The sequence below is a fragment of the Chinchilla lanigera genome, unplaced genomic scaffold, assembly GCF_000276665.1.
Source record: "Chinchilla lanigera isolate Chin_1 unplaced genomic scaffold, ChiLan1.0 scaffold00015, whole genome shotgun sequence".
Taxonomy (NCBI): domain Eukaryota; kingdom Metazoa; phylum Chordata; class Mammalia; order Rodentia; family Chinchillidae; genus Chinchilla; species Chinchilla lanigera.
Genome location: NW_004955416.1, coordinates 879,668 through 906,752, shown reverse-complemented (window position 1 = coordinate 906,752; position 27,085 = coordinate 879,668). Strand labels below are relative to the sequence as shown.

General features: G+C 40.6%; 1 protein-coding gene across 1 annotated transcript in view; it reads left to right on the top strand.

Annotated features, from left to right (window-relative positions):
- Window positions 1-27,085, top strand: part of Ryr3 (ryanodine receptor 3) — a 547,606-nt gene that overhangs the window by 353,359 nt on the left and 167,162 nt on the right. The window contains exons 35-38 of the mRNA XM_005381167.2: window positions 217-1,012; window positions 2,949-3,149; window positions 9,400-9,502; window positions 10,279-10,416. Coding sequence (XP_005381224.1) covers window positions 217-1,012; window positions 2,949-3,149; window positions 9,400-9,502; window positions 10,279-10,416 — 1,238 coding nt within the window. The remainder of the gene's footprint in view (window positions 1-216; window positions 1,013-2,948; window positions 3,150-9,399; window positions 9,503-10,278; window positions 10,417-27,085) is intronic.

Here is a 27,085-nt window from a genome sequence, read left to right as displayed (position 1 = left end):
GTTAGATGTGGTAGATTATCAGGAACTAGAATGTGGAGTGGCATCAAGAGAGGAGTGGTTACCCATTAGAGAAAATGGGGCAGAGACTGCTGCATCCTTTTACCCCTTCTGATTTTGCTAGTCTGGTTCAAATCCCTGGGATTCAGAGAGCAAGGCTAGGCTGAATCCTGGTGCCACCTCCTCCCACAGACTGATTCACTGTTTGTGCACTCGCAGATGTGTGGACATCCTGGAGCTCTGTGAGCAGGAAGACCTGATGCGGTTCCACTACCACACACTGAGGCTGTACAGCGCCGTGTGTGCTCTGGGAAACAGCCGGGTTGCCTACGCCCTGTGCAGCCACGTGGATCTCTCTCAACTCTTCTATGCTATTGACAACAAGTATCTCCCAGGCCTCCTGCGGTCTGGCTTCTATGACCTGCTCATCAGCATCCACTTGGCCAATGCTAAGGAGAGGAAGCTGATGATGAAGAATGAGTACATCATCCCCATCACCAGCACCACTAGGAATATCCGCTTATACCCAGATGAGTCCAAGAGGCATGGGCTTCCTGGGGTGGGTCTGAGAACGTGCCTTAAGCCAGGCTTCAGGTTTTCTACCCCTTGCTTCGTTGTAACCAGTGAGGAGCACCAGAAACAGAGCCCTGAGATCCCTTTGGAGATTCTCAAGACAAAGGCATTGAGCATGCTGACAGAAGCAGTGCACTGTAGTGGGGCCCACATCCGAGACCCCGTTGGGGGGTCCATCGAGTTCCAGTTTGTGCCTGTGCTGAAGCTCATTGGAACTCTGCTGGTCATAGGCGTTTTTGATGATGATGATGTTCGCCAGATCCTGCTCCTGATTGATCCCTCTGTCTTTGGGGAGCACAGTGGGGAGACAGAGGAGGGAGCAGAAAAAGAAGAAGTGACCCAAGTGGAGGAAAAGGCAGTGGAGGCTGGGGAAAAGGCCAGCAAGGAGGCTCCAGTCAAAGGCTTGTTGCAGACCCGACTACCTGAGTCCGTCAAGCTGCAGGTAACTCCCAGCACCAAGGCTCATTCCCTGGGAAAGGGTCGGAGGGAGAAGGGCACGCCCTGGTGGCAAGGAGGACTGTGGGTACTGGCTCCAACCTAATGCAGAAAGAGTGCAGCAGAGATGTTCAGGAGGAGAGCGCCTGGCTGAAGCTCATTTCTGCCTGTTCCCCTCCGCCTCCCTTAGGCAGAGTGAGTAAACTAACCCTCTTCAATAAGACACATGCTGCTGAAATGTTCTCCAGTGATGGGTTTGCCCCTGTCTGTTAGCCTTTGGAGCTCAAGTGCCTACTTGTAAGCTATGTGTCTAGAGAGAAGGAGGAGCCTTTGACTGTAGAGCAGCCCAAGGAACTGCCTTCTAGGGAACCACACCCCCATCTGCTCTCATCAGGCGCTGTGTTCACACAGTCACACTGACACAGCCCTGATAGCCCAGCATTCATAAAACTGCCACCCAAGCTACAGAGGACAGCCACACTTTGGAAACCACCCCTAGCTTGATGTAGGAACTTTCAACACTACTGAAAAGAGTTTTTCCAGATATTAGCTAACCTCAGTCATAGGCCAAGGATAGCTTTTAAAATGGGCACAGGGAAAAGAGAAAGGATAGAATAGTACAGGACAGGACAGGACAGGACAGGACAGGACAGTCTATCCCAGCACAGGGAGCCTGGCTCAACCATTCATAGGAATCATAGGATTCAGACCTTGCCTTCCCCTTTGCTGCCTACTAGCTCTATGGACTGGTTATGTCAATAACCAGCCAGACCCTTAGCTTTATTATTTGTAAAATACAGATGATATAATATTAAAATATATTTCATGAAGTAGAATATAAAATAAGTTTTATCATAAAATATAGCAAGGTAACCTACAGTAAAAGCTCTCTTATCTAATGTGATGGGATTTGTAGGTGATCGGTTAATCAAAACATTGAGTATACAGGAGGGATAAAAATTTTTATACATATGTGTCCTAGGTATTTTATTGAAACATATAAATGTACTATTGTGATGTAGGGCCAAGGCTTTCATTTAGCATAAGTTCCCGGCTTGGAAAGTGAAGTTCTTTTTGCACAGATAATAACTGGAAAACAGTATCTGTGATCACCAGTTCAGGAGTTTTTAAAGTGAAGTTCAATTTAGAGGCACTGTCGTGTGCTCCATAATGACAGTTCAATAAACAGCGACCCTACATGATGGTGGTCCCATGAGATCACATCGCCTGGTGCTGTCATAACCACTGTAGCTTGTGTAAGCACACTGTGATGTTACCAGGGAGCTCTCTTCATGATGGATTTCTCAGGATGCACCCCTGTCATTAAGTGAGGCATGGCTGAGTATAATTGAAAAGCTTCCTGAGTGCAAAATGCTCCTAGGTTTCTTATTTCCCCCAACTTCTTACACTTATCTGGCCCCCAGTTTTAGTATCTTTTAAAATAGCAACTTAAAAAGCTTTACAATTCTTTTTACAGTGCTGATAATAATCATAATTAAAAATAATAATAATAATACCACCAAAGAACTAATCACAGACAGTGCAGATCAGTGACAACAGTGACGGATGGGAAGGACAAGAAACATCCCAATTTTCCATCCTCCAGGACTGGAAGGCATCAGAAAGGAAGGTGGTCGTACTGAGCTCTCTGAAAACATTTTCTTGGAAATACCATTCTTTCTCTCCATAAACAAATGTACTCTGCCTCTAGGGAGCTCTTTTCTCTCTTATTCCCCTGGCCTAATGGTGAATAGCTGGTCTCTGAATTCAGGCTGACTTGGATACAAGTAATAGCTTTGTGGTTACTTACTATGTGACCCTGGACAAATTATTTCAATTGTGTTAGTCTCAGTATCCTAATCTGTAAAATGGGGGTGCTGGAATCTTCGCCTGTATACATAAAGTGATGTTAATTACCATGTACACATATATACTTTTTGTAGATGTGTGAGCTCCTCAGCTATCTGTGTGACTGTGAGCTGCAGCACCGAGTGGAGGCCATTGTGGCATTTGGTGACATTTATGTCTCCAAGCTGCAGGCAAATCAGAAGTTCCGCTACAACGAGCTCATGCAGGCCCTGAACATGTCTGCAGCCCTCACTGCCCGGAAGACCAGGGAGTTCCGTTCACCCCCACAGGAGCAGGTGAGAGCCCCTCCCCAGACTGTCTTCCTGTTCCTGTGGAAGTACTTGAAATCCACAGAGTGAGGCCCATGTTATCTTCATGGTGTCCAGGGCAGCAGCAAGAGCTGAGAAGATTATAAGACCCATCGTGGCACGAGGAGCCAGCCCTGCCTGTGCAGGTGATGACTGAGAAGTGTATGCCACTTACCTTGGTAGGAAAGAACCCTTGCTAAGCTACACACAGGGCGAGGCTTTCTCTCTCCCCTTATCCTGTCATACCTATACCTTTATGAGTGAGCTTAAAAACCAGACCACTGTAGTATTCACCTGTCACCTCAGCAAGAATCCACACTCAGAAGAATTTCTGACATCCCTTCCAGAAGTCACTACCTCCCTGTGAAAGACCCACAAAGTATGGTCAGGAGGCCCTGATGTGAGAGCTGGTACAGTCTTCCTCACGCAATGTGTCCAGCCCACTCACCCAGTAGCCACTGCTCTCCAACAAAGCCATCCCAGCCCATGTAGCCCGGAGAATGGGACTCGACCAATAAACCATGATTTGTGATGTATTGTATTAACTCTGTGCAGCACTCCACCCGTAGCTAGCCTTACCCAGATGAGCGGGTTCTGTGAGAATAGTCAAAACCCTGGTACGAGACTTTCAAATAAGGGAGGCACATCTTAAAGAATAATAATTTCCATGCATCCCGTTTCTCAGCAATGTTCTTATACTCTGCAGGCTGATTTGCCTCTGCTTCCAATGTGTTCAAAAGAAAAGATAGATATTTCAATGAAGAAATTAGTTTTCTGTCTCTGAAACCAGATCTTTGGATATTATATATTATTTAATAAGTGTTCTATTCATAAACTGTTGTCAGTGTAATTACCACTGTTTTATGTTAATGGCACAACTACCACTTCATCGAATTACTTTCCTAACCTAGTTTATAGAACATATATATTTATACTGGCTTAAAAATGAACCACATATCTTGGCCTTTAAAAGATTCACTTGAGTGATACTGGCCTTGTTAAAGACAAGGCAAAGCTCATTACCCTCTCCTAAATGCAAAATGAGAACATCCTTTGGATTCATTGGAATAAATCTCTGTGCTGTTTCCCCAGTTACCTCCCAGGAATTACTCTTGAAGACTTTACACATGGGACAGGCTTATTTTAGGCTGGCAACAGGCGTGGATGTTCCCCATGTTACTAGACAGACGCTGGCTCTTTCATATGTTTAGGGATAAGGAGAAGGAAATAACGGAGAAGGAAATAATCCCAGTGTTGACTTCAGACTGCAGAGCTCCCACCTCCCTCACTGTAGTCTTGGACATGTGACCTCTCTGTGTCCCTGTTTTTTCAGCTCAATATGTAGGAAATGTTTATAACTCCGTCAGGGCTCTTGTGAGCACTCATAAGATAATTTGTTTAGATTGCTTAGCATGATACCTGCCATAGAATAAGCCCTCTGTATGTACTATCTGGACTACCATCAATTTTAATGTTCACAGTATTTGCATTGCCTCATGCCTTTCTCTGTGACCTCTGGTCAGTGGCCAGTGAGTGGAGTTCACACATTTTTCTGGCATCTCTTTATCCCAGCCAGCGCCGGGGTTATCCATCCTACCCTGTCCTCATGGGCCTGGTTCCCAGTAGGACAGTGTTGGCTTCTATTTCCCTTTCCCCATTCTGCGTCCAGACCTGCTCTCTACCCTCTCCAAGCTCCTGCCAACTCCTCCCTTAGGCTTTTAGCCCGTCTTCTGACACATCATTTTGGAAATCTGTAACTCAAGTTCTCCGCTAGTGTATTAGACTGGTGATTCTTGAGTAGAACCACTTGAAGAGCTTAATTAATAAAACAAGTTCTCTAATTCAACAGTCTAGAGTGAGGCTCAGGAATTCGCATTTTTAACAAGTTTTCTGGTAATGCTGATGTTGCTGGTCTAAGAATAAAATGAAAGAAAGGACACTAAGAACCTCAGCTGTCCCATCTGCCACCCCTCCCAGAGGACTTGCTTCAAGAGGGGACCAATCTCTGCAGTTCTCAGTGTAAGAAAGCATTTAACGTTATTGAAGGACATGAAGATTCAGACCAATTGCAGCAGTCAGCAATGCAGAATCACGTAAAAAATAGTATGTGTAGAAATCTGAGGGGTTTTTTTCAGTATAACTTCTTATGAAAACATTTTGTTAGTAGTATTAGATGTTTGTTATACATAATCACATTCATTTTGGACATGATTATACATAATCACATACATACTCATATCATGTCTGATTCATTTTAACCCCCCTCCTCCTTGTCCCTACTCCCCTCTCTCCTTCCCTCCCCAGATCCCTTTCCTATCTCCATAGAGTCTATCTCCCTGTTTCCTTCCATCTCTTTTATTTTGTTCTTTCAATTATTTACCTTTGGGGGCTCTCATGTTAGAAAAACCATGTGATACTTAACCTTCTGTTTTTATTTCACTTGTATTATGGCCTTATTATGGTCTCAAGATCTATCCATTCTGCTATATATGACTCAAATTTATTCTTTTTTATGGGTGAGTACTACTCCATAATGTGTATTTACCATAAAATCTTTATCCATTCATCTAATGAACATATAGGCCTTTCCCATGATTTAGCACTTGTGAGTTTTGCTGCTGTACATATGAGTATGCATATATCACTGTAACATGATATCTTTAACTCTTTGAGGAAGATATCAAGAAGGGAAATCACTGGGTCAAATGGAGTTTCTATTTTTCATTTTTTGAAGAATCTCCATACTGGTTCCATAATAGTCTTACTAGTTTACATTCCCACCAGCAGTGTACAAGGGTTACTTTTCCCCAAAATCCTTGACAGCATTTGTTATTTTTTGAGTCCTTAATAATAACCATTCTTACTGGAGTAAGGTAGAATCTCGGTGTTATTTTGATTTGCATTTTTCCAATGGACAGAGATGCCGAACATTTTTTCATGGCTATTTTGTACTTGGTGATATGTTTCCACACCTTTTAAAGAGAGAATAGTGGTTTTCATCGTAATATCTGGAGTATTCAGAGTGATGAAAAAAATCCTTGAGAGATATAGCTTAAGTGCAAAGGAAGGTAAAGCTAAGATTGGTCCCATGGTTGCTGGCAAACTAGTCAAGCATAGTCAGCTAGCTTTTCACTTCCAAAGGGCTTCAGTGAAAGGTGGGAGCTATCGCAGACAATTCTGCTCAGTTTTTCTCTCCATCCTTCAGTTTCACACTCTGCAAGGAGGAAGCTGCCACTTCTGGAGTGTTCCACCAAAGGAAAGATCTGTCAGCAAAGAAATCAGCTCTGTGACTCTGAAACCAGATCTTAATATCTTACATTTACTTAAGAAACAACTTACATGTTATTGATTTAATTACCATAATTTAACACCCCGAGAAAACCACAAAAATGACTTTCCAACCAATTTAAGGGATATTATTGTGTTGCAAAACCTCTGCCCACTTCCAAAATAAGCTTAGAAACAGACTCTTTCTAATAATGTTAAGTAAAACTTATAGTTTAAAAAGAGGTTGCTGATTTTAACAGATGGAGAAAATACCTCTTTGCCTGATATTGAACTATCATGGCTGAAAAAGCAGATGAGACAAGATTGCCTCTACTTAATTTCTGAAGTCCCTCCAGGTGCTCACCAAGCTAGAGTTGTTGGCCTTCTGGGAAGAGTTCTGACATCCAGGAAGCTGGGTGAGAAATAAATAACAGCTTAATTTTCACTAATCTCTGACAGCAATGAAATGATAGCTTTGTCACTAACAGGAATTGCACATCTTATGTCACATTACGGTGGTTACAGTATTTAAAAATATCTCTTACACTCATCAAATGACAATGATTATCCAGGCTTGGTGGCATATGCCTATAATCCCAGCATTTGGTAGGCTAAGGCAGGAATATCCCAAACTGCCCAATCCTGTCTCAAAATAAAAAATAAGGGCTAGGAAATAGAGCTCACTGTGAAGGCTTTGGGTTCAATCCTCAGTACCATTTAAAAAAAACCCTGTGATTATAAGAGCAGTCACTAGCTCTCTTTACTTGAGTTAATAAAGAAGCATTATTAACCCCAGTTACACAAGAACTAATATCAAGTGTGACAAGTGGGTTCAACTCAAATTAAAAACCTTCTACACAGCAAAAGAAACAATCACCAGAATGATAAGTCAACCTACAGAGTGGAAAAAAAGATTTTGCCAGCTATTCTTTGGACAGAGGACTAATACCTAGAATATATAAAGAACTCAGAAAAATTAAACACTCCCCAAATGAAAGACCAACTTAAAAACGGGCAAATAAAATAAACAGGTATTTCTCAGAAGAAGTACAAATTGCCAGTAAATACTTCAAAAAGTGTTCAAGAGCACAAACACTAGAGAGATGCAAATTAAAACAACACTGATATTCCGTCTTATGCCAGAAAGAATGGCTGTTATCAAGAAATCAAGTAATAACAATTGCTGGTGAGGATATTGGGGGAAAGGAACCCTCCTAAACTGGTGGTGGGAATATTAACTAGTACAACCACTATGGAAATCAGCATGGGGAATCCTCAAAAAATGAGAAATATACATTCCATTCAACCAAGCTATTCCCCTGCTAGGTGGTATCCTCCTGAAAGAGTTAAAGACATCATATTACAATGATACATGCACGCCCATATCTGTAGCAGCACAGTTCATAATAGCTAACTTAGAAGTGGACTGTATGTCCATTAAGATATGAATGGATAAAGAAAGTGTAATATTTATACACAGTGGAGTACTAGTCTGCCATAATGTCAAATGAAATAAATCAGACCCACAAATTTAAATAGCACATGGTTTCTCCTATATAAGCAACCTCAATATAAATGAAGAGCAAAATAAAATATAGACAGTGGGAAGTAAAGAGATCTTTGGCAAAGGGGAGGGAGTCAAAAAATAAGGGGAGAGTTGGGAGGAAAATGGGGAAAAAAAGAATTAAGATGTGTTATGTACATGTACCACCTCCTCACAAGGAATGTGACCATTATGTACTACAAACATATAAAACTGAAAAAACCACAAGTATTACTATATCATGAATTTTTTTTAAGATTTTGACAAGGGGATTTCAGTACTTTGTTTGGATTCTTGCATATCTTATTTTATTAAAATAACCTGAGAAGCAGCCTATAGATTTTTAACATACTGTCAGAGGCACAAAAATAGTTAAGAATCCTTGAGACAAACCTGTAAAGGAAAAGCATGACAGATTGATTCCAGAACAGGAACCTGCATGTCAAAAACATAAACAAAACCCTGTGAACACGATTAAAACCTCACTGAGTCTAGGAAATATATTTGCAGTGTATTACTACAAAGAGTTAAAGATCTAGAAGGGTGCAAAGCATTCACCAGTTTTTACAAAGATAGTTCCTCAATAAAAATGGAAGAAAAACATGGACAGAAAATTTATAAAATTGTTCTGTATATGTAGAAAAACCAAGTTCATCCTTACCAATTAAATGCAACTCAAAGCAACAGGGATATGACATTTTTCACCCATTAAATTGGAAAATGTTTGAAAATGTGTTAACTCTCACTATTATAATGGAGATGGCCAAGTAATGCACACTCTTGTATAAATGTGGTAGTAATACAAATTGTTGTGAGCTTTCTGGAGAGTAATTCAAATCAAAAGCCACTAAAATGTAGCCACCTGTTACTCTAGCCATTTTGCTTCTAGGACTTTATCCTAAGAAAATGGTCAGATATATGATCAAAAATTATAGGAAAGGAAGTTCAGAGCAATGTAGTTACAAGAACAAAAAATGTAAATAACTAAAATGTAACAGAATTAATGTTCTATAAATTATGATCCTTAGAATAAAATGCAGTGTACCTATTAAAAATCAAGTTAAGAAAATGTTCAAGGTAAAAATAGAAAATGTGGGTTTAAAAAAGTATAACTAGAGTATGAACCCAATCTGTGTGGATCAGAAAGTCTGAAAGATACTAACTAAAATATTAACAGTGGTTATCTTTAGCTAGTGAGATCACAGCAAATTTTCTTCTTTGATAGTCTCCAAATTTTATATAATTCATAACTTACATTTATAAGCAGAAAAATATGTGAAATCTGTTTTTAAATGTAGGCCACTTTACCTCAAAAAAGCTAGCTAAATAAACTTTTGCAAAGAGTGTTAGGCATAGGTCTAAGACAGAATCTGTATTCCCTTGACTGCCATTGAGAACCATGGAGCCATTCTTCTTTTGCCCTCAAAGATCAACATGCTTCTCAATTTTCAACTGGGAGAGAACTGCCCCTGCCCAGAGGAGATCCGGGAGGAGCTGTATGACTTCCACGAGGACCTGCTCATTCACTGCGGTGAGCTGCTAAGCGATAAGCTTGGGCCACAGAATATGTTCCCCATTCCTTCCTTGGGAAGCCAATGGAGGGTTTGCAAACTGCCCCTTGCATTTTACATTACAGTGCTCTAGCCATTGTTCAAGATGTGGCTCTACCTTAACAAAAAGAGTCAGAGAAGATGTGGGAAATAAGCCTGGCAGAATATATGACTGAAATTCCCGCTGCATAGTAGAGGCTTTGTGGATGCAGAGGGGACAGGTCCCTGGAAAAAGAAGGAAAATAATTGATCTTAATATACACCTCATCCAGTCCACTTAAAGTGATCTGGTGGGAACTTTCTGCTGCCGCATGTTAGCTCTTACAAAGTATGTGAGAAAGGAAGAGTGACTTCTGTCCTTAAAGATTCCAAGACAGCAATGCCCACTGTGATATATATCTTCTGGCTCATATCTGCTGATATATATGGGTGGATTGAATAATATGTGGGAAGCAGCTGAGCTTTTCATTTAAAATAGCACAAAGTTAAACTCTTTCTAGATATCCTAGAGCCCTTTGTGAGTAGAAAAAGCAAAGTTCAAGGATTACAATTACTTCATGTTCTCATACACAGGAAATCACCTTTTCTTAAAAAAGAACTTTCCAAAAAACATGACATAGGTAAATATTCATAGGAAGGCTGCCTGTGGGCTTTTAAGAGATTTCCAGAAAAATGGGAAGCAGAGTTTTTACATTTTTTCTAACTCTTGGAAGTTTTGTGTACTGTTTGGGTTTTCACTCTGTCTATGGCTTGCTAGGGGTTCCCTTGGAGGAAGCGGAGGAGGAGGAGGAGGACACCTCCTGGACAGGAAAGCTGTGTGCCTTGGTGCACAAAATCAAAGGCCCACCCAAGCCAGAGAAGGAGCAACCAGCAGAGGAAGAGGAGAGATGTCCTGGTGAGTGATCTGCCTTTCAATCACAGTACTCCCAACTCTGGGCTCTCCTAAGACTGTCTAATAAACACTGTGAGAGAAATATGGATCACTAACTTCCAAAGACCCATCCAGGTATGTTATTATTGATGGTAATCATGGCTATGTTTTGAGGCCTCCACCTTTCCTCTGAAGAAGCTAACTCAGCACTTCTGAAACCTAAGGAATCAATTGCTTGATGTCGACTTTGCCCACAACAAATGCCTGCAAACAGATCTCTGGGTTTTGTTTTCAGTTGTTTTGTTTTATTTTGTTTTGTTTTTGAGACTAGGCTTCACCATGTTTTCTAGGCTGGCCTGCAATTTCAGACATGTGGCAGGTGCCCAATCTATCCTTTCTTTCGTGTTTCCACAGCCTTCTTCTTTTAACCATTGTCATTTTCTGTCACTTCTGTTTGTGGTTCCATAGCAGGGAGAGTTGCCCTAATAATGAAATAAAGTAATATGAAAAGAGAATTTATAAAGGAAGCAGGAGGTGGTTTTCTTTGCTGACTATGATATTGATATTAGAGCATCCTAGAAGACTTTTACCTGCTACTTTTCAACAATTCCCAGTTTTGTCTAAATTCATTTTTCTCATCTTTACACTACAGACAACTCCTATCATTTTAACCCATGTTGAAACAAGATTGTAATTTGTCCTATAGGGCAGTTGACTGGCTCTAAACCATTAACATTTCAAGAGGAAGATTGTCTGAATATTATATATAATCAATCTGCTCTTTACCACAGATTCAGCAGATTTATCATTTGTCTAAAGAAGAAGGATTTTCCCAGGTTTAATATAGTTGCCTTTTATCTTGTTCCCTGTTCCCATCCATCTTGGAATACACGTTCAAGTCAGAGACTAGAGCAATAGACTGTCAAGATATGATCAGTTTGTCTGAAAACACTACTTTGGGGGTTCATACATCTTATTGCCCTTTATACTGACCTTTCATCTTTGTCAGAATATCTCCGAAGGGAACAACCCTCCTCGTTTATCAGCAGAGCGTCGAAGCCTCTGGATGAGTCTATGGGGAACTTGGCACTGGCAACCCTTTATCAGTCCATCAATTCTTTGGAAAGGGTGGATCTTTGCTGAGGACATGAACAGGACTCTGAAGCCACAAAATAGGTTGAGACTCCCTTTGTGATTACTGCCAAAGCAGAGCTGAAAATAATTAGATTGACCCATACCACTCCTATATTACCTGCTGAGAGTCTGTCTTGAAAGTGATACTCCTTTCTGACTTTCTAAAAAAGAATGTGTCAGTCCTGAGGTGCCACTAATTGAGCATTTTGCGCTTGGGAAATGGAGTCACTGAGACACAGTTGCTCACCAGCTTAACTCTCAGACTCTTGGACACTGTTTGGCACCAAGGATTGCAGTCTTCATCACTGCACCTCGGCCTCAGGCAAACAGACCGTGTTCTTCTGTTTTGGTAGCAGGTGCAAACCTGAGAGGTCAGCCCACATGGGACCGTGCCTTCCCCCTGTGCCACCTCCCTGCCACTAGTGGAATTTATGGGAGGCTCTGATGAGTGTAATCATTATTTACTGCAAACAATGTACTGATGAAAATTTTTTAAAAAGAATTTGGGAGGCTTAGGCCTGTATCCTGAGTGAGTTGTCCTGAGGTCTCAGAAGTAGAGAAAGTGGTCAAGGTGGCCAAGCGTGGCTAGCTGTCAGTACATAGAGTCTCTGCTGAATGTTACAAAGATGGGAATCCCCTCACTTAGAGCTGACATTTTAAGATAAATTACTAAGAATAGTTTAATCCCCAACCCCAAAATATCTTTAATTTGATCAAATGGAAACAATATTTTCGAGCATATAGCCTGTTGCAAAAAAGGATCAAAATCTCTTGTGAATTATTGGTAAACTTATCTATGTTACTGCTTCTGATTTTTCCTTGCATTTAATAAAATAATAAAAGTGTAGATAATGATATAACCCTCTTTTAAAATTAATTTTATTGGTACATTTTTTTTACATATATAATAATCACATTCATCAGAGGGAATTTGTACCTCTACATACATATTTTAATTCCTTTTTTCCCATTCTCCTCCCTTTCCTTCAATCTTCCCTTCCTCATTTGTAAAACTTTGTTTCTGTTGTTTTCCTGCCATTCATTTTTCTTACTTTTAACCCTATTCCCTCTTTTTCTTCCCCCTGCCTCCTCCCTTGTTTTTCCCATTTGAACATTTTTCTCCTATTTCCCAATGTCCAGCCACTTTTTGGTCCTTATTTACCCTTAGGGTTTCTCACACAAGAGAAATCAATGTGGTATTTGGACATGTGTGTCCAATTTTTTTCACTTAAAGTTATGTTCTGTAATGATACAACATTCTACAGTGAACTGACAATTTACCAAATACTGACACAATATCAGGTAACCAACAGAGGATAATTGTCTGCTGGGGAAGCATGACTGAGAAAAAACAAAGGGTGCTTGCTCCTTGACTTATTCTTTCCATCCTCACATGGATCTGGAAAAATCTCTGGTAACTGATAGTCAAGGGAACTAGAAGCTAGTAAAGCTGTGGCCTGAGCCGGGATTTTCTGGCTCTTTCCCTTGTAACATGCTCTGTGCCATCAAGTTGCCGAAGACCATAAAAACATATATATCATGAGCCCCCAACACAAACACTCACAGAATGGTTTTTAAACATCTCCATCTTCTGATCTTGCTTAGAACATATGTGAAATAAATCACTATAGGGACTCATTGCTTAGGAAGATACTTGGAACAGAACTCAAAGCTATAACATTTAAAAGTTATCCAGACCCAAGATTTTGATCAATCTTTAGTGAAGGTGATAGTGGACCCAACCTGTAATTTCTCCTCCTTGAGCAGTTGCTGTATGCTCTGCAAGAGAGACACCTCAACTTTTCTAAGAAATAGGGCACAACAATGCTCTGAGCCTCATCAGGATTCTGCTAGGTGGCTCACTATTGAAGAGATGTGCCTTGTTGTCAATGAAAGCTTTTCTAACATTATCAAAGCATCATATGATAGCGAAGAAGTGAAAATCTTATAGTAGCAACCCACCATATTGTTACCTTTTATTTATATCTCAGTCCAACAGGTTCCCTAGGAAATACTTTGCCTGTTGAGTCTAGGCCAGCACTTCTTGCACACACACACTGCCAATTTAAACAGGGTTTCCTTAAATATAAATATATAGCAGTTGAGTTATTTTTCCAGAAGAGATCAGCCAGCTATTTCTCCTAAATTCTAAAATGAACAAAATGAAAATCACCTATCAAATTTTACAGCTAAATCTTTGTAAACTGAATCCTTTCCCCCACACAAGAAGTGCTGTCTGTAAAGAAATGGCCCAAAGGGATGATTCTCTCAAGCAGTGTGAGGAGAGGAGAAGGACGTCCTTACTGGTGTCTCGTCACTATGCACAGAGGCCTTGTGATGACCAGCTGTGGGTAAATTGGTTGAGAATTGGGTTCTAGTTAAGCATGGCTGAGTCTGAAGGAAACGAACATCCCTCTTCTGTCTTTGGCCTATGCTGTTTGCAACAGAACTACCTTTCCCAGAGCCAAGTTAACCCTGAGTAGCAGCCGTTTTCCCTGTCACTTTAATGATGAAGGCCAGAACCAGAGGTGACTGCAGAGGTGACCTTGAGCCCATCAAGACTCAAAGCTGCTACTTGTCTAGCTGTCTACCTGTCCCTGAATGGTCTAAGAGCTTTAAGCCAAAATTCTTCTCCAGCCGATTGCTACAACATGTGTACTCCAAGGAGGAGACGATGTATATTGTTTACCACCAAAATTATAGTGCAAATACAGGCACCGTAAGATAAGTTGGTAGTGATCTGCTGAGCTCGGGAAATATTTCTAATCACTTCTCTAAATTGTCTCCAAATAATCCCTTCCTTAGACACACACACATAGACCTCCTTCATGAAGCCTTTCTTTCAACTTTATTTTCCTTCCACCTGCTCAAGCATATCATGTAATTTCTAACAGAGACATGTGACTTTTCTCCTCAGGTGGGGTTTTAATGCACCTGTTGTTTGCTCTAATGATTTTATACAGGGACTATATCTTGTTTCTGCGTTCAACTCGTGTTGGACTTCCAACTCTGTTTGGCATAACTCTGTTTGACTTCCAACTTCATGTTAATCACCTGAGGGTCATACAGATAAAGAAATAGGGACCCCCACAGGAAAAGGAGGAATTGGGTATAGACAGGCAACTCAATATAATGATGAGGCTGAATGTACTATGATAATAGCACACACAGTATTCAGTAGGCAGCCAGAGGAGAAGTTGAAGAGGTTAGAAAAGTATCCATAAAAATTGTGAATGGAAGCCGGTTATGGTGGCTCATGCCTGCAATCCCAGCTACTTGGGGAGCTGAGAAAGGAAGATCCCAAGTTCAAATCCATTCTGAGTAACATAGCAAGACCTTATCTCCAAAAAAGGTATAAATGGATAGGTTAAAAAAGGAGGAATTTTTTTAATTTTAAAAGAAAAGAAAAATAAACAATAGGAACAATGGTGTAAAATTCAAAACAAGATTTTAGGAGAGTAACAATGGTTAGTACATTGCATATTGTTATCTTTAAAATAGTTGCTCATATTACAAGACATAGACATGAAACATTGATTAATCAATATAGGCATAGACCTTTACTTTCAATGAACTAACTGACAAAAGCTGCTGTACAAAGACCAAGAGGCAGAAAAGTTCATATTGTATTCCAGGAGTAACAGCAAGTTGAGGTTGGCTGAATTCTGAGAGGGATAGAATGGATACAGTGGACAAGCAAGGTGGTTACCACACAGCATTTTAAAAAATCTTGTTATTTTTGCTGTTTGTTGTACCCATGTATGTTATAATGGTTGGTCTTGCAAACTGCAGGGAAGGAAGTGTTAGTATTTGCCACTTGCCCTTCTCGTGGGTGATAAAGCGGGGCTCATAACTCACTGTACTGGCTCCCAGTCAGGCATCTCTCAGGAAGAGAAGCATAGCAGGTGTTCTGAAGCATGTTTACTCAATGGTAAGCCCACTCTTCGGCAGCCTTTGCTTTAAAGATGGAGGAGAGAGTTTGGTTCTCAGGACTGAGACACTCAGGTTTACGGCGCACCTCCTTCCTATCAGGTACTCTGCTAGGCGTTCTCTGTCACCTCTTCTGACTTTACCCTCACAACAAGCAACAAAGATAGTGACCTCCAGCCTCCCCTAATACATACTGGCATCTAAACCAAAGAGAAGCAGAATAATTTGGGCGAGTTCTTGGCAGCAGATAAGAAATTAGCCAAAATTTGGATCACGTTCCATATCCAGGATCTGTGCTGTTTGCAGGTTCTGTGAGAGGAGGCCGGGGCAGAGGGCAGGAGGGTAGAGGGCAGGGAAGGAAGCACCAATATGAAGGCTACATGGCTCATGGCTTCCGCATCATCAGTTTGCTCTCCATGAAAAACAGACATAGAAATTCAACTAAAGACCATTTGATTGCTTTTCACCAGGGAAAGGACAAAGGTTTCCGGTGCCTGCGTCCTCTGTGGCTTCGTCTCTGCTCGCCTTCACTTCATGTGTCTTTCTCCTTGCACGTCAGTGTGTGTCCCTGTTTCTCTATGTTCTTTTTCCCCATCATCATCATCTTCTTCATCAGTCATCCACCTGCCTGGAGGTCTTCAGGAAGTGATTATGAGGCCAGTTGACTGATTTCAGAAATAACAGGCTAATTATCTCCTTCTGATGGATGTGACCCAGGGGAACTGCGGAGCAAGGCAGGCTGAATTCTGCTGTGAGCCCTGAAGTGTAACTTTTCTGGGGGCCTCTGACAGCTGGGAAGTGTCCCCAAGCTAGGAAAGCAGTCCTGGGGTGCAGCTCTGTTTGCATATTTGTGTCCCCTTTACAGGGACAGGTGCTGGTCCAGGTGGGGGAGGGAAATTATGAAATAAATTTAGCAGAAATACCTAACTGCTGCACAACTGTATACACACACATTATTTTGCTAAAACAGATTTCACTGACTAATTCATACAGTGCCAGAAATAAAGGCAATCAACAAATATCCCAATAGCCAAGAATAGTCAAAATTAGGTCCTCACTATGTGCCAGTCACACTTTAAGCACTTCACATGCATTAACTAATTTAATGTTTGTATCAACCCAGTGAGGTAAATAATTAAGTGATACCCATTTTATAGATGAGAAAACTGAGGCCACAAAGGATATCATGGACTCAGTCTGAAAGATATATGGCAAAGCAAGAATTTAAACCTGGAAGCCTAACTCCAAAGCCCCGAGCTTGTAATTATCTCAATACTGTTATGCAAATCAATGATTTGACCTGAAAACCAGACTGTGCCCAGGCCAGTTTCAAGTCTCCATGGCACGTGATGGGCAGTCAGCAGATACTGTATCCCCTACACCTTGTCCTGTCCTGCTTTCCCTTACCTGGCTGCCTCAGCAGAACACTTACGTACAAGAACTTACTTTTTCATTAAATTGAAGTGTTTCTTTGCTTAAATAAAAAATGAAATGAGGATTATGGTAAAGAGTTAACGTCCCCCACTGTGAGGGAATTCTTTCCGTGGGTGTCTTAGCCACTTTTCCACTGCTGAGACACGATACCTGACACCCACAACTTCAAGGAGGAGAGGTCTCTTTTGGTTCACAGTTTCAGTCCATGGTCAGCTGGCTCCAAGGAAGAAGCAGCGTGGTAGAGGGGATGGCAAAGGAAAAGTGTGGAGAGAAGGCCCAGGAAAAGTGTGGAGAGAAGGCCCAGGAAAAGTGTGGAGAGAAGGCCCAGGAAAAGTGTGGAGAGAAGGGGGAGCCGGGGATAAGAATACACCCTACCAGGTGACACCCCATGACCACCTCCAGGCAGGCCTTGCCTCCTAACGGCACCCCAGCTGCTGAACTTCTTAGTGGTTGAATCCACGGATGAGTATAGCACCCCACGATCCAATCACTTTGCACACACACACACGAGAATTGTGGAGGACTTGTAGATCTAAACCACAACACTGGGATGTCTTTTTTATCCTCATAGGATAGTTGTGAGGACTGAATGATAACTCAGATATAGTAAAACACAGAGTCTGACACCTGGGAGCTCTTAGTAAATGCTGGCTACTGTTATTGTAATGAGAAGTAGGATATTCCTACAAGCTGTTTAAACTTTTGCTCCCTCAGCTAGGGAAGTGAACACAGAAGGACACTGGTAGGCCTGTGTCCAAAACTTAAGCAAAGAGCAGGACATGCTCTGCAGCTCCTGGTGCAGCCCAGGGCCAGCCCCAAGCCATCACACCGATGGGCCCCGCCGCCGGTGCCTGTTCCCTGTTGAAACACGGTAAATGGAGCTGTTGTCTTACCCCAAAACAGTGGTCCAGGGTGTGCTCACAGGCATTTCATTTTATTTCGCAGATGCTTGTGGCTTTGCCCTCAGTGATCCCTACTGTGTTCTTGTTCCGGTGAAATGAGGCAGATTGGTCCCTACTATAGAGCCAGGGCCAGAGAGGCGTTGGGAAACCAAAAAGAACTCAGCATGGTGATTTTTCCAAAATTCTCCTGAGAATCGATGGATTTAACATTTTCCCTGATCTCCTCTGCTAACAAGGAGTAGATGTTGGCTGCTTTGTAATTTTGGCCTCGAGGAAACTCTGGAGTACAGAGCACAGAGGGTGAAAGGCCTTCCCTGGTAAATCATTCCACTAAATCTGCAGGGTGTTATTGTACACATGACCCTGACAAAGGATGTTTCCTTTCTCCACCATCAATCAAAATGGTCATCGAAAAGGCCATCACATTGCCATAGCTCATCTCTTCCACATAAATGATGAGCAGTGTATGGTGATGCTTTTCTAATAGCCACTCACTCACTGCAACCAGTGGAATTTTGAGATTTTGTTTTAGAATAAAACATAATAAAAAACACCATGTTTTACTTTTAGGAAAAGCAAGCTAGATAGTGTAGAAATAGAGCATTACGATGGAATAGTAAAATTTTTGGTGCTTATCAGTTCAACCTAATGAAAAAATAGGCTTTCATTTGCTACTTGGACAATTTAGTACAACCCTTTCAACACTCAGAGCCAGAGAGTCATAGAAGCTTAGCATGTTTTTCAGTGCTGGGGATTGAACTCAGGGCCCTACCCAGGCTAGGAAAGCACTCTACCACTGAGCTATGCCTGCAGCACCAGAATCTTAGAATATTAAACCACAAGAAACTTGGCTTCAGAGAAGTTGACAGGCATGGACATTAACTTGTCCAAGGTCACACACCTAGAGTTAAAAGAAAGTACTCTTATACCCAGTTCAGGATTCCTGTTACTGTACCACCCTTATGTTCATTATTTTAAGAGGAATTTTATCGGCTAATTTCATTTTATTGGTAAGAAATTGAAAAGTGAGGGAAAGTGAGTAGTCTGACTAGCTTAGCATGAGAAAAGAACGAAAGCTTTATGATTTTCAGGATTTTATTTCTGAATCTGTTTCATAGTTTATTGAGAGAATGTCTAGACAGTGTGCATAATATAAATTTAAAGCATTAATAAAGATAGTTACTCTTCTGAGTTTTATGAAGGTAAACAGCTCCGAGATAATAACGTAGATGGTTTAGAGTCCAGCAGCATATGTTTGAAACTTAGCACTGCCATGTACTAGTTGAAATGTTAGACAAGTGTCTTAACCTCTGTATGTTTCAGTTTTCCTGTATTTAAGGAAGGATAATAGTTTCTACTTCATTGGGTGAGTGAAGGGAATACGAGGATTCAGGAAAGTAGTGCTTTGCAGTGAGCATACGAAAGTAAAAATCATGAGAATTTCATGTCCACATTCATCACTCAGATGCTTTCAGCAAACAGCAACAGAAAACCACACAGAGTAGTCAAGAAGAGACCCCAGTGGCTGCCCTACAGTGGGTTTCAAGATGGAGCCAGCCACTGGAATGCGTTGATCTGTGGCTGCACTCACTCTCTTCCCAGTCTCCTTGTTCCATGTGCCCGCTTTGCCCTTGGGCTGGCGGTAAGAGAGTGGCTGCATTTCTGGGCCTCATATCCCTGCATAACACTGTCCAACAGAAATGTGAGCATGTTTCCCCTGCTGTGGTCTGCCAGGGAGGGATCCTGAGATCACCTTTGATTGAAAAACTTGGTGACAGGCCAACCCATGCACTAATCAGGGTGAAAATACCTAGAAAATAGAAGGTTCTGGTTGGCCAAAGTCAACAGAGCCTACCTTTGAAGTGCAGTGGGTCACTGAGGACTGTGGCCCTGAGGGAGAGGAGCCCTGTACCAAATCAGGGTGTTGTGAAGGAAGAGGAAGGGACAGGAGTGCTGGGTGTGTGATCAGTATTGCTGTCTGTGCATGGATGAGGGAGTCGTCTTCATCTTTAATTCACTCAGAGCTTCATTTTGAGATGTGGCTGGTTGTAGCCTTTGATGTTCAGAGACAAGAGGCATAGCAGGCTCTATTAAGGAACTGGAGATGGCACTGTATGTGATCACTGTATGTTGTCTAATGGTCTGGAACTGCTCTACAGCAGGTGTGTTCTGTGATTAATGTTGGATCTGCCTTCTCCTAAACTCCAGGTCACTAGGAGGCAGAAGCCAGTTGTATGAGCAGCCCTATCAGATTTTTAGCTTCAGCAAAAAGAGTCACATACCTTCCACCTAGAACTTTCTATCAGTTGGAGTATACGAATTTCCTAACTGTTGCTGCAACAAATTAACATAAAGGCACTGGGACAGTAAACATCACATATTTACTGCACTGTAATTACTGTCTTTAGGAGGTCACCAGTCTACAATGAGAGAGCAGGGCCACTCTTCTGGATCCTGAGGGGCCAATCCAGTTCATGCTTTTTCCAGCTTCTAGAGTGCTCCTGATTGCTTGGTTAGTGAGTGGCCTCTTCTTGATGTTACCACTCTGTCCTCTGATATGTCCTCCATTCCTCCTGTAAGAATTCTGCAACTCCACTGAGTCCCATTGATAATCCTGGATAATGTCTCAAGATCCTTTACTTAACTGCATCTTCATAGTCCCTTCTTCCGTGTAAGGTAACATATTTACACGTTCTGGGAATCAAGGCATGGACATCTTGGAGAGGCCATTATTCAGTCTACTACAAAGAGGAGAAAAGCAGAAGTCAAAATACGTTTGTTCTTTACACTTGGACATGATCTGCCACTTGTTCATGCCTCCAGAGCATTTATAGCACACCACAAGCTGATTTTTTAATCACCTAGAATTTAAAAATAAGTTTACATGATTTAGATGCACATAAATATCTTTCTTTTCCCATTGTACTGTGAGCATTATAAATTACTTTCTGAGTTTAACATAAATACAGTGCAATTTTGTTTGCTTTCTCTTGTCAATGTAATTGGGAGACTTTTTCCTTTCAAAATAACCCAGATTTAAGGGCACTTGCAGAAATGTAACACTAGTATAGTTGTGGAGTCTGTAAACTACAGGGATGTGCTTTGCCAGGGGACAATAGATACTTTTTGGTAATAAGCATGTACCTTATTATGGGATGGCCATTTGGCTTGTGAAATATATGTGAGGGAGAGAAGAAGGGATTCTTTCTAGACCCCTGCAGTTTAAAAATGTAAATCTGCACCATGAGAATAAATAATCCTTCTTTATGGTATTTGGCAATGGAAAGCTAGTAATTTGACCATTTCAAAGCCAGTAATAGCAACTATTATAGGTGATTCTAAAGAATTTTTGTGTAAGGCAGCCTTAGGGTCCTAAAGTCAGAGATGCAGATTATAAAAATGATAAATAGAAGTAAGCACCTGAACAAGAAGTCATACTTGGGCTTCCAAACTGATGTTCTGAGGCTAGGTCTAGTGGAAAGACACCCTGATCTTTTGCTATTGTTCAGAATGTCTTACTAGTCCAAAACTCGGGTAGTTAAGTAGCTATTTTCCTTTCTGAAGCGGCCCTCAGGCATCGAGTCTTCCTAAACAATATAATACATTAGAAATAATTTCCATTCTGAGTTAGCTTGAGTGATCATTTAAAATGTGGCTAATAGATCATATATTTGATATAATTTCCTAAATGTGGCTGTTTCTCATTACACTAATTGCAAAAATAGAGTGAGAATGTTAATAATAACCTCATAAATGAAATCATTTGTAATTATCAAGGAAACCTCATGTACATGACTAGCTTCCCTAAAACATTTTGCTGGAGAATTTGCTTAATTTTTCACCAGAAAACAAGTATTTATTGAATATTTTTATTTTCCTCCTTTTTCAAATGAACATCATAGCTTTCTAAGAATCTCATGACACAAAACTGTCTATGGTACTTATCAGGATTCTCTTAAAGTGCTGCTCAGTCTGAGGATGAAAATCCAGAAATTGGAACAAGTTCTGCTGAAGCATTGTCGCTAATGTGTTGGAGGCCCAAAGTGGGATAATGTGGCACCTGTGTGTGAGAGAAAGGCAGGGCCATATGTCCTGGCGAATGGTAGATTTAACCTCTCAGCCTCACCCTTACCTCATTTCTGGCAAGGTTGCCTAATTGTGTCCTGTTTCTTATGAATACTAAAGTGGATTTTTAGTCGTTAAAGGGCAACATTCGAAAGACAAACTTGGAAGAGTATGAGAAATGAAGTCAATATTTATTTGTAGTTATTCTTAATGTATTTGCTTCTCTGGTTACAAAAGAGATTGAAACATATCCTGAGAAGTGACCTCCTCCACTATTTGAAAATCCTATCATCTACTGTCAGCATTCCCCATGGATATAAGAAAAAAAAACTCAGTATAGAAAGTACCTGTGTGAATCATCTCTGGAAAGAGAGTAGGATTCTGAAATAACCACAGCAAAGAGTAATCCACTTTCCATTTAAGCAGTTCCTGAGTCACTAGGAAGACCGCTCAGGAAAGAGCCATATCTTCCCAGCTCCTTTCGTCTCCACACAAGTGGAACCTAGTTTAGAAATAGAAGGGTAAAGGGAGAAAAATGCAAGATAGCTATGCTAATAGTATCTCTTAGTTCATTAAAAAGGAAGTTTCATGCTAATATCAGTTGGAGAAATTTTTATGCCCATATCTTGTACTCTGAGTAACTACTTTGAAGATGACAATATACAATGTATTAACTATTATTATTCTCCTATTATTTTGCTATGAAATTCTGTTTTACCTTTTTCAATAAAATAAAAAAAAAAAAACAGAACTCGAAAGAACTTCAGATAAAGAGGCCTTTGGAATAAAAGTAAAAACTGAAGATCTCGCTCCTCTTTTATTGAATGTATGTATCACTGTAGAAGTTGTACCTTCTTATAAATTGTCTATTTCCTGAATGCTTTAGACAATGTAGTTTTACCCATTATTCTACACTTTATTTCTCATTAATTGCCTCACATGTATTATTTAGTTTTCCCAAGTAGGCTGCTATGGGTAATAATTGTGTTTGAAATAGTTTCGTAGAGAGTACTTAACTCAACCTTGGGCATGTAACAGATACCCAGACAACATTTGATTAAAAAGCTGATTTAGCAGTAACACAACAGGAGGCATTTCAGTGTTCTGTTGAGGACAGGCAGGAACTTTTAGATGAAATGTGTCCTGAGTCCTAGACACATATTGGCTCTAGGGCAAAGCCTTCTGAGATGACAGCCCTGTTTCCCAGGATTAATGAGAGTAAAGTCATTGTTGAAAAGTCAGCTAATGTTGGGGGCAAAGGATTAAGCCCTTACCTCCACCTGCAACCAGGCTGTTCTCTGTGCATCCTTGCTGGCCCAGTGCAGGCTAATGGAGGCCATGTCACCTCGAGTAACTTGCTGACTGCCTCCATTCTCTGCAGACAGTGATCGTAAGCCCAAATTAACCACTTGGAGCCCTGCAGGCTAGCAGGGAGCCCTTCAGTGCCAAAATAATAATAATCACAGCCCTTCACTACCAGAATTCAACTTTTAAAATGATTCTTTAATCCTCACTATATTTATTAATATGAGACACCTCACTCTTCTTACACTCATCTTTAATCCACCTCACATCCAGAGACAAACATAGTCAGCTTTCTAATCTGTACCTTTCTGGGTTCAGGTCTCAGTGACTTGATTAGAATCGCACAGCTTAGTGGAAGGGTTCACCTTAGCAGGAGGAAAATCTTTGCTTCCAAGTCAGGATTTCATCTCAGCATAGACTTATACGTATAGATCAGGGGTTCTCCAGTTTTTTGGTCTCTTTATACTCTTAAAATTCATTGAAGAACCCCAAAAGCTTTAACTTGTATGTTTCTATCTACCAGTGTTTACTGAGCTAGAAATTTACAATGATACACTTTTAATGTTTATTAATCCATTTACACAATGTACTTTTGTGGAAAACAATTAAATTTTCCCCCAAAACTGGAAGTTAAATATATATATATATTCTTTCTAATGCAATTACAGATGTGTTTTCTGCTATATTAAAATTAAACAAGTAGGAGCCAAGCTGAACCCCAGACAGCTTCAGCAGCCTGGGTGACTGCACCCTCATTCTTCTTCAACTGGTGTGGGAACGAGGCTGGGTCCCAGGCAGCATCTGGACCTTGGTGACCAGGACCTATGCACCCCTGCACCCTTGTAGAAGCTGTGTTGAACCCTGGACAGCTTTAGGAAACTCAGAGAGCTGCCCCAGTCCCTCCCCTACCAGCGGGGAAGCCAGGCAGAGCCCTGGACAGCTTCAAGGAGCTTGGTGACCACAACCTGCCCAACCCTATACCCTCATGGAAGTGAGGCTGAACCCTGGACAGCTTTGAAAACCTAGGTGACCATGACCTGCCAACACCCACAACTGCGTGAAAGTGATACTGAACCCTAGACAGCTTTGGGATCCTTGTGTGGGAGCCAAGCTGAGTCCCAGACAGCATCAAAGGCCTCAGTGACCATGCACCCACACCTGCCCCACTGGCATGGGAGCCAACTGAGCCCCAGAAAGCTTCAGAAGCATCAGTGACCACACCCCACACCATTGCAGGAGCCATGCTGAGCACTGGGGACCTTTGGGGCCTTGACCCACCACTCCCACACCATCATGGGAGTGCAGCTGGGCTCCAGGGAACCTCTGAATCTTCAAAAATGACAAAACAAAGGAACAAAATGCAATCTCAGATGTCCACCCCACCTAGAACAAGTCCAGGAGACATTGATACAGAAGAGCTTGGAAGTCATACACCTGAAATTTCTGAAATGATAGCAACTTAAGTAAAGAAACAACTCCATCAGGCCATACAAGACATCAGATCAGAAACACTCTCAGGTTAAAAAAAAAAAAAAAGACAACAGTTATGAAAGAATTGTTCAGCACATCTAAAGAAGACATAGATAAGAAAATAGAGGAGCATAGAATAATGATGGAAACCTTGAATAAACAATATAGGAAAGAATTAGAATGCATGAAATGATTCAAACAGATATCAAGGAAATTAAAAATTCCATCAAAAGCTGACAAAACCACTTGAACAAAGCTGAAGATAGACTTTCAGACCTTGAAGACAGCAATGCAGTTAATGATCATGAAAGGAAGCATCTCTTAAAAATAACAAGGAACCAGGAAATAACAATTCAGCAGCTGCAAGACAATGCAAAGAAAAACAATGTAAGATTAACAGGAGTCAACGAAACAGCAGGCCTCAACAAAAGTGACATAAAAAGACTATTTGCAGAAGTAATAGCAGAAAATTTCCCAAGCATGGAAAAAGAATCTGACATATCAGTAAGTGAGGCATATAGAACTCCAATTAGCCATAACCAAAATAAATCTACATCCAGACATATAGTGATCAAGATCCCAGAAACTGAGCAAAAGAACAGAATATTAAAAGCTGTTAGAGAAAAGAAACAGATCACCAATAAAGGAAAGTGCATTAGAATCAGCAGATTTCTCAACACAAACCATCAAGTCAAGAAGAACTTGGAGTGAATTATTTCAGGTGCTGAAAGAAGACTTCCAACCCAGATTGATGTACCTTGCAAAACTATCCTTCAAAATTAATGGAGAAATAATGTATTTCCATGATAAAGAACAACTGAAGAAATTCATGAGCACCAAACCAACCCTACAAAAAGTACTAAAAGATATTCTATAAAGAGATAAAAATGACCACAATTTCAAGAACCAGAATTTCAAGCAACAGAAAGGAACCACCAGGCAGACCAAGCAGTTAAGTAGAGGGGAAAAAGGAGGAACCAACAGCAGGAAAATAACATGACAAAGATAAGCCAATACATATCAGTTATAACCATCAATGTAAATAGGCTCAATTCACCAATCAAAAGAAGCAGACTGACTGTGTGGATCAAGAAACAAAATCCAACAATATGCTGTGTACAAGAAACACCTTCAACTCAAATGGAAATTCATAAACTGAGAGTCAAAGGATGGAAAATAATACTCCATGCAACAGGAACCCAGAAAAAGGCAGGGGTAGATATTCTATTTGCAGACACTGTGAGCTTCAAACCAAGAATGATAAAAAGACATAAAGAAGGTCATTACATACTTCTTAGGGGAAAACTGAAAGAGGAAGAGATAACAATCATAATTATCTATGCAACAAATACAGGAGCACCCACCTATATAAGATAATTTTTAACAGATGTGAAAAATGAAATAAACAGTAACACAATCATAACAGGGGACTCTAATACCACATTGTCACAAAGAGATAGATCAACTAGACAAAAAATTAGCAAAGAAATAACACAACTTGACCAAACTTGTGAACAAATGGACTTGACCTTTACAGAGTGTTCCACCCACCAGCATCAGAATACACATTCTTCAAAGCTGCACATGGGATGTTCTCTAAAATAGACCATACACTAGCATGCTTGATTAAATGAAAAGGAATTGAAATTATCCCATGCATACTATCAGACCATAGAGCAATGAAATTAGAAATTAATAACAAAACAAATTTGTAAAAACTCCATAAACACATGAAAATTAAATAACATCCTCTTGAGCAACAAGTGGGTCACAGATGAAATTAAAGAAGAAATTAAACAATATTTACAATCAAACAATAATGAGATACAACTTACAGGAAGCTGTGGGATGCAATGAAAGCAGTCCTCAGAGGGAAATTTATAGCAGTGAATTCCCACATCAGGAAAACAGAATAAGCACAAATAATCTTATGCTGCACCTCAAGCTTCTAGAAAAAGAAGAACAAGTCAAGCCCAAAGGCCAAAGAAGGCAGGAAATTATAAAGATCAGAGAAGAAATTCATGCAATGGAGACTAAGAAAACAATACAAAGAATTAATGGAGCAAAGAGTTGGTTCTTTGAAAGAATAAATAAAATTGATAAACGCCTCACCAAGCTTATCAAAAAAGGAAAGAAAAAGCTGAAATTCATGGAATAAGGAACAAAAAGGATGAAATCACTATAGATTCTGTAGAAACTCAGAAGATCATCAATACCTACTTCAAAAATATTTACTCTCATAAGAGGAAAACACAGAGGAAATAGACAGATTTCTAGATACATATGAATTACCAAAGCTGAATGAAGAAGATATAAAAATCCTGAATAACTCAATATCAGCCAGCAAAATTGCAAATGTAATGAAAAAAAAAAAACAAAGAAAATCCTAGTTCCTGATGGATTCACAGCTGAATTCTACAAGAAATGTAGAGATTTAATGGCAGTTCTTCTCA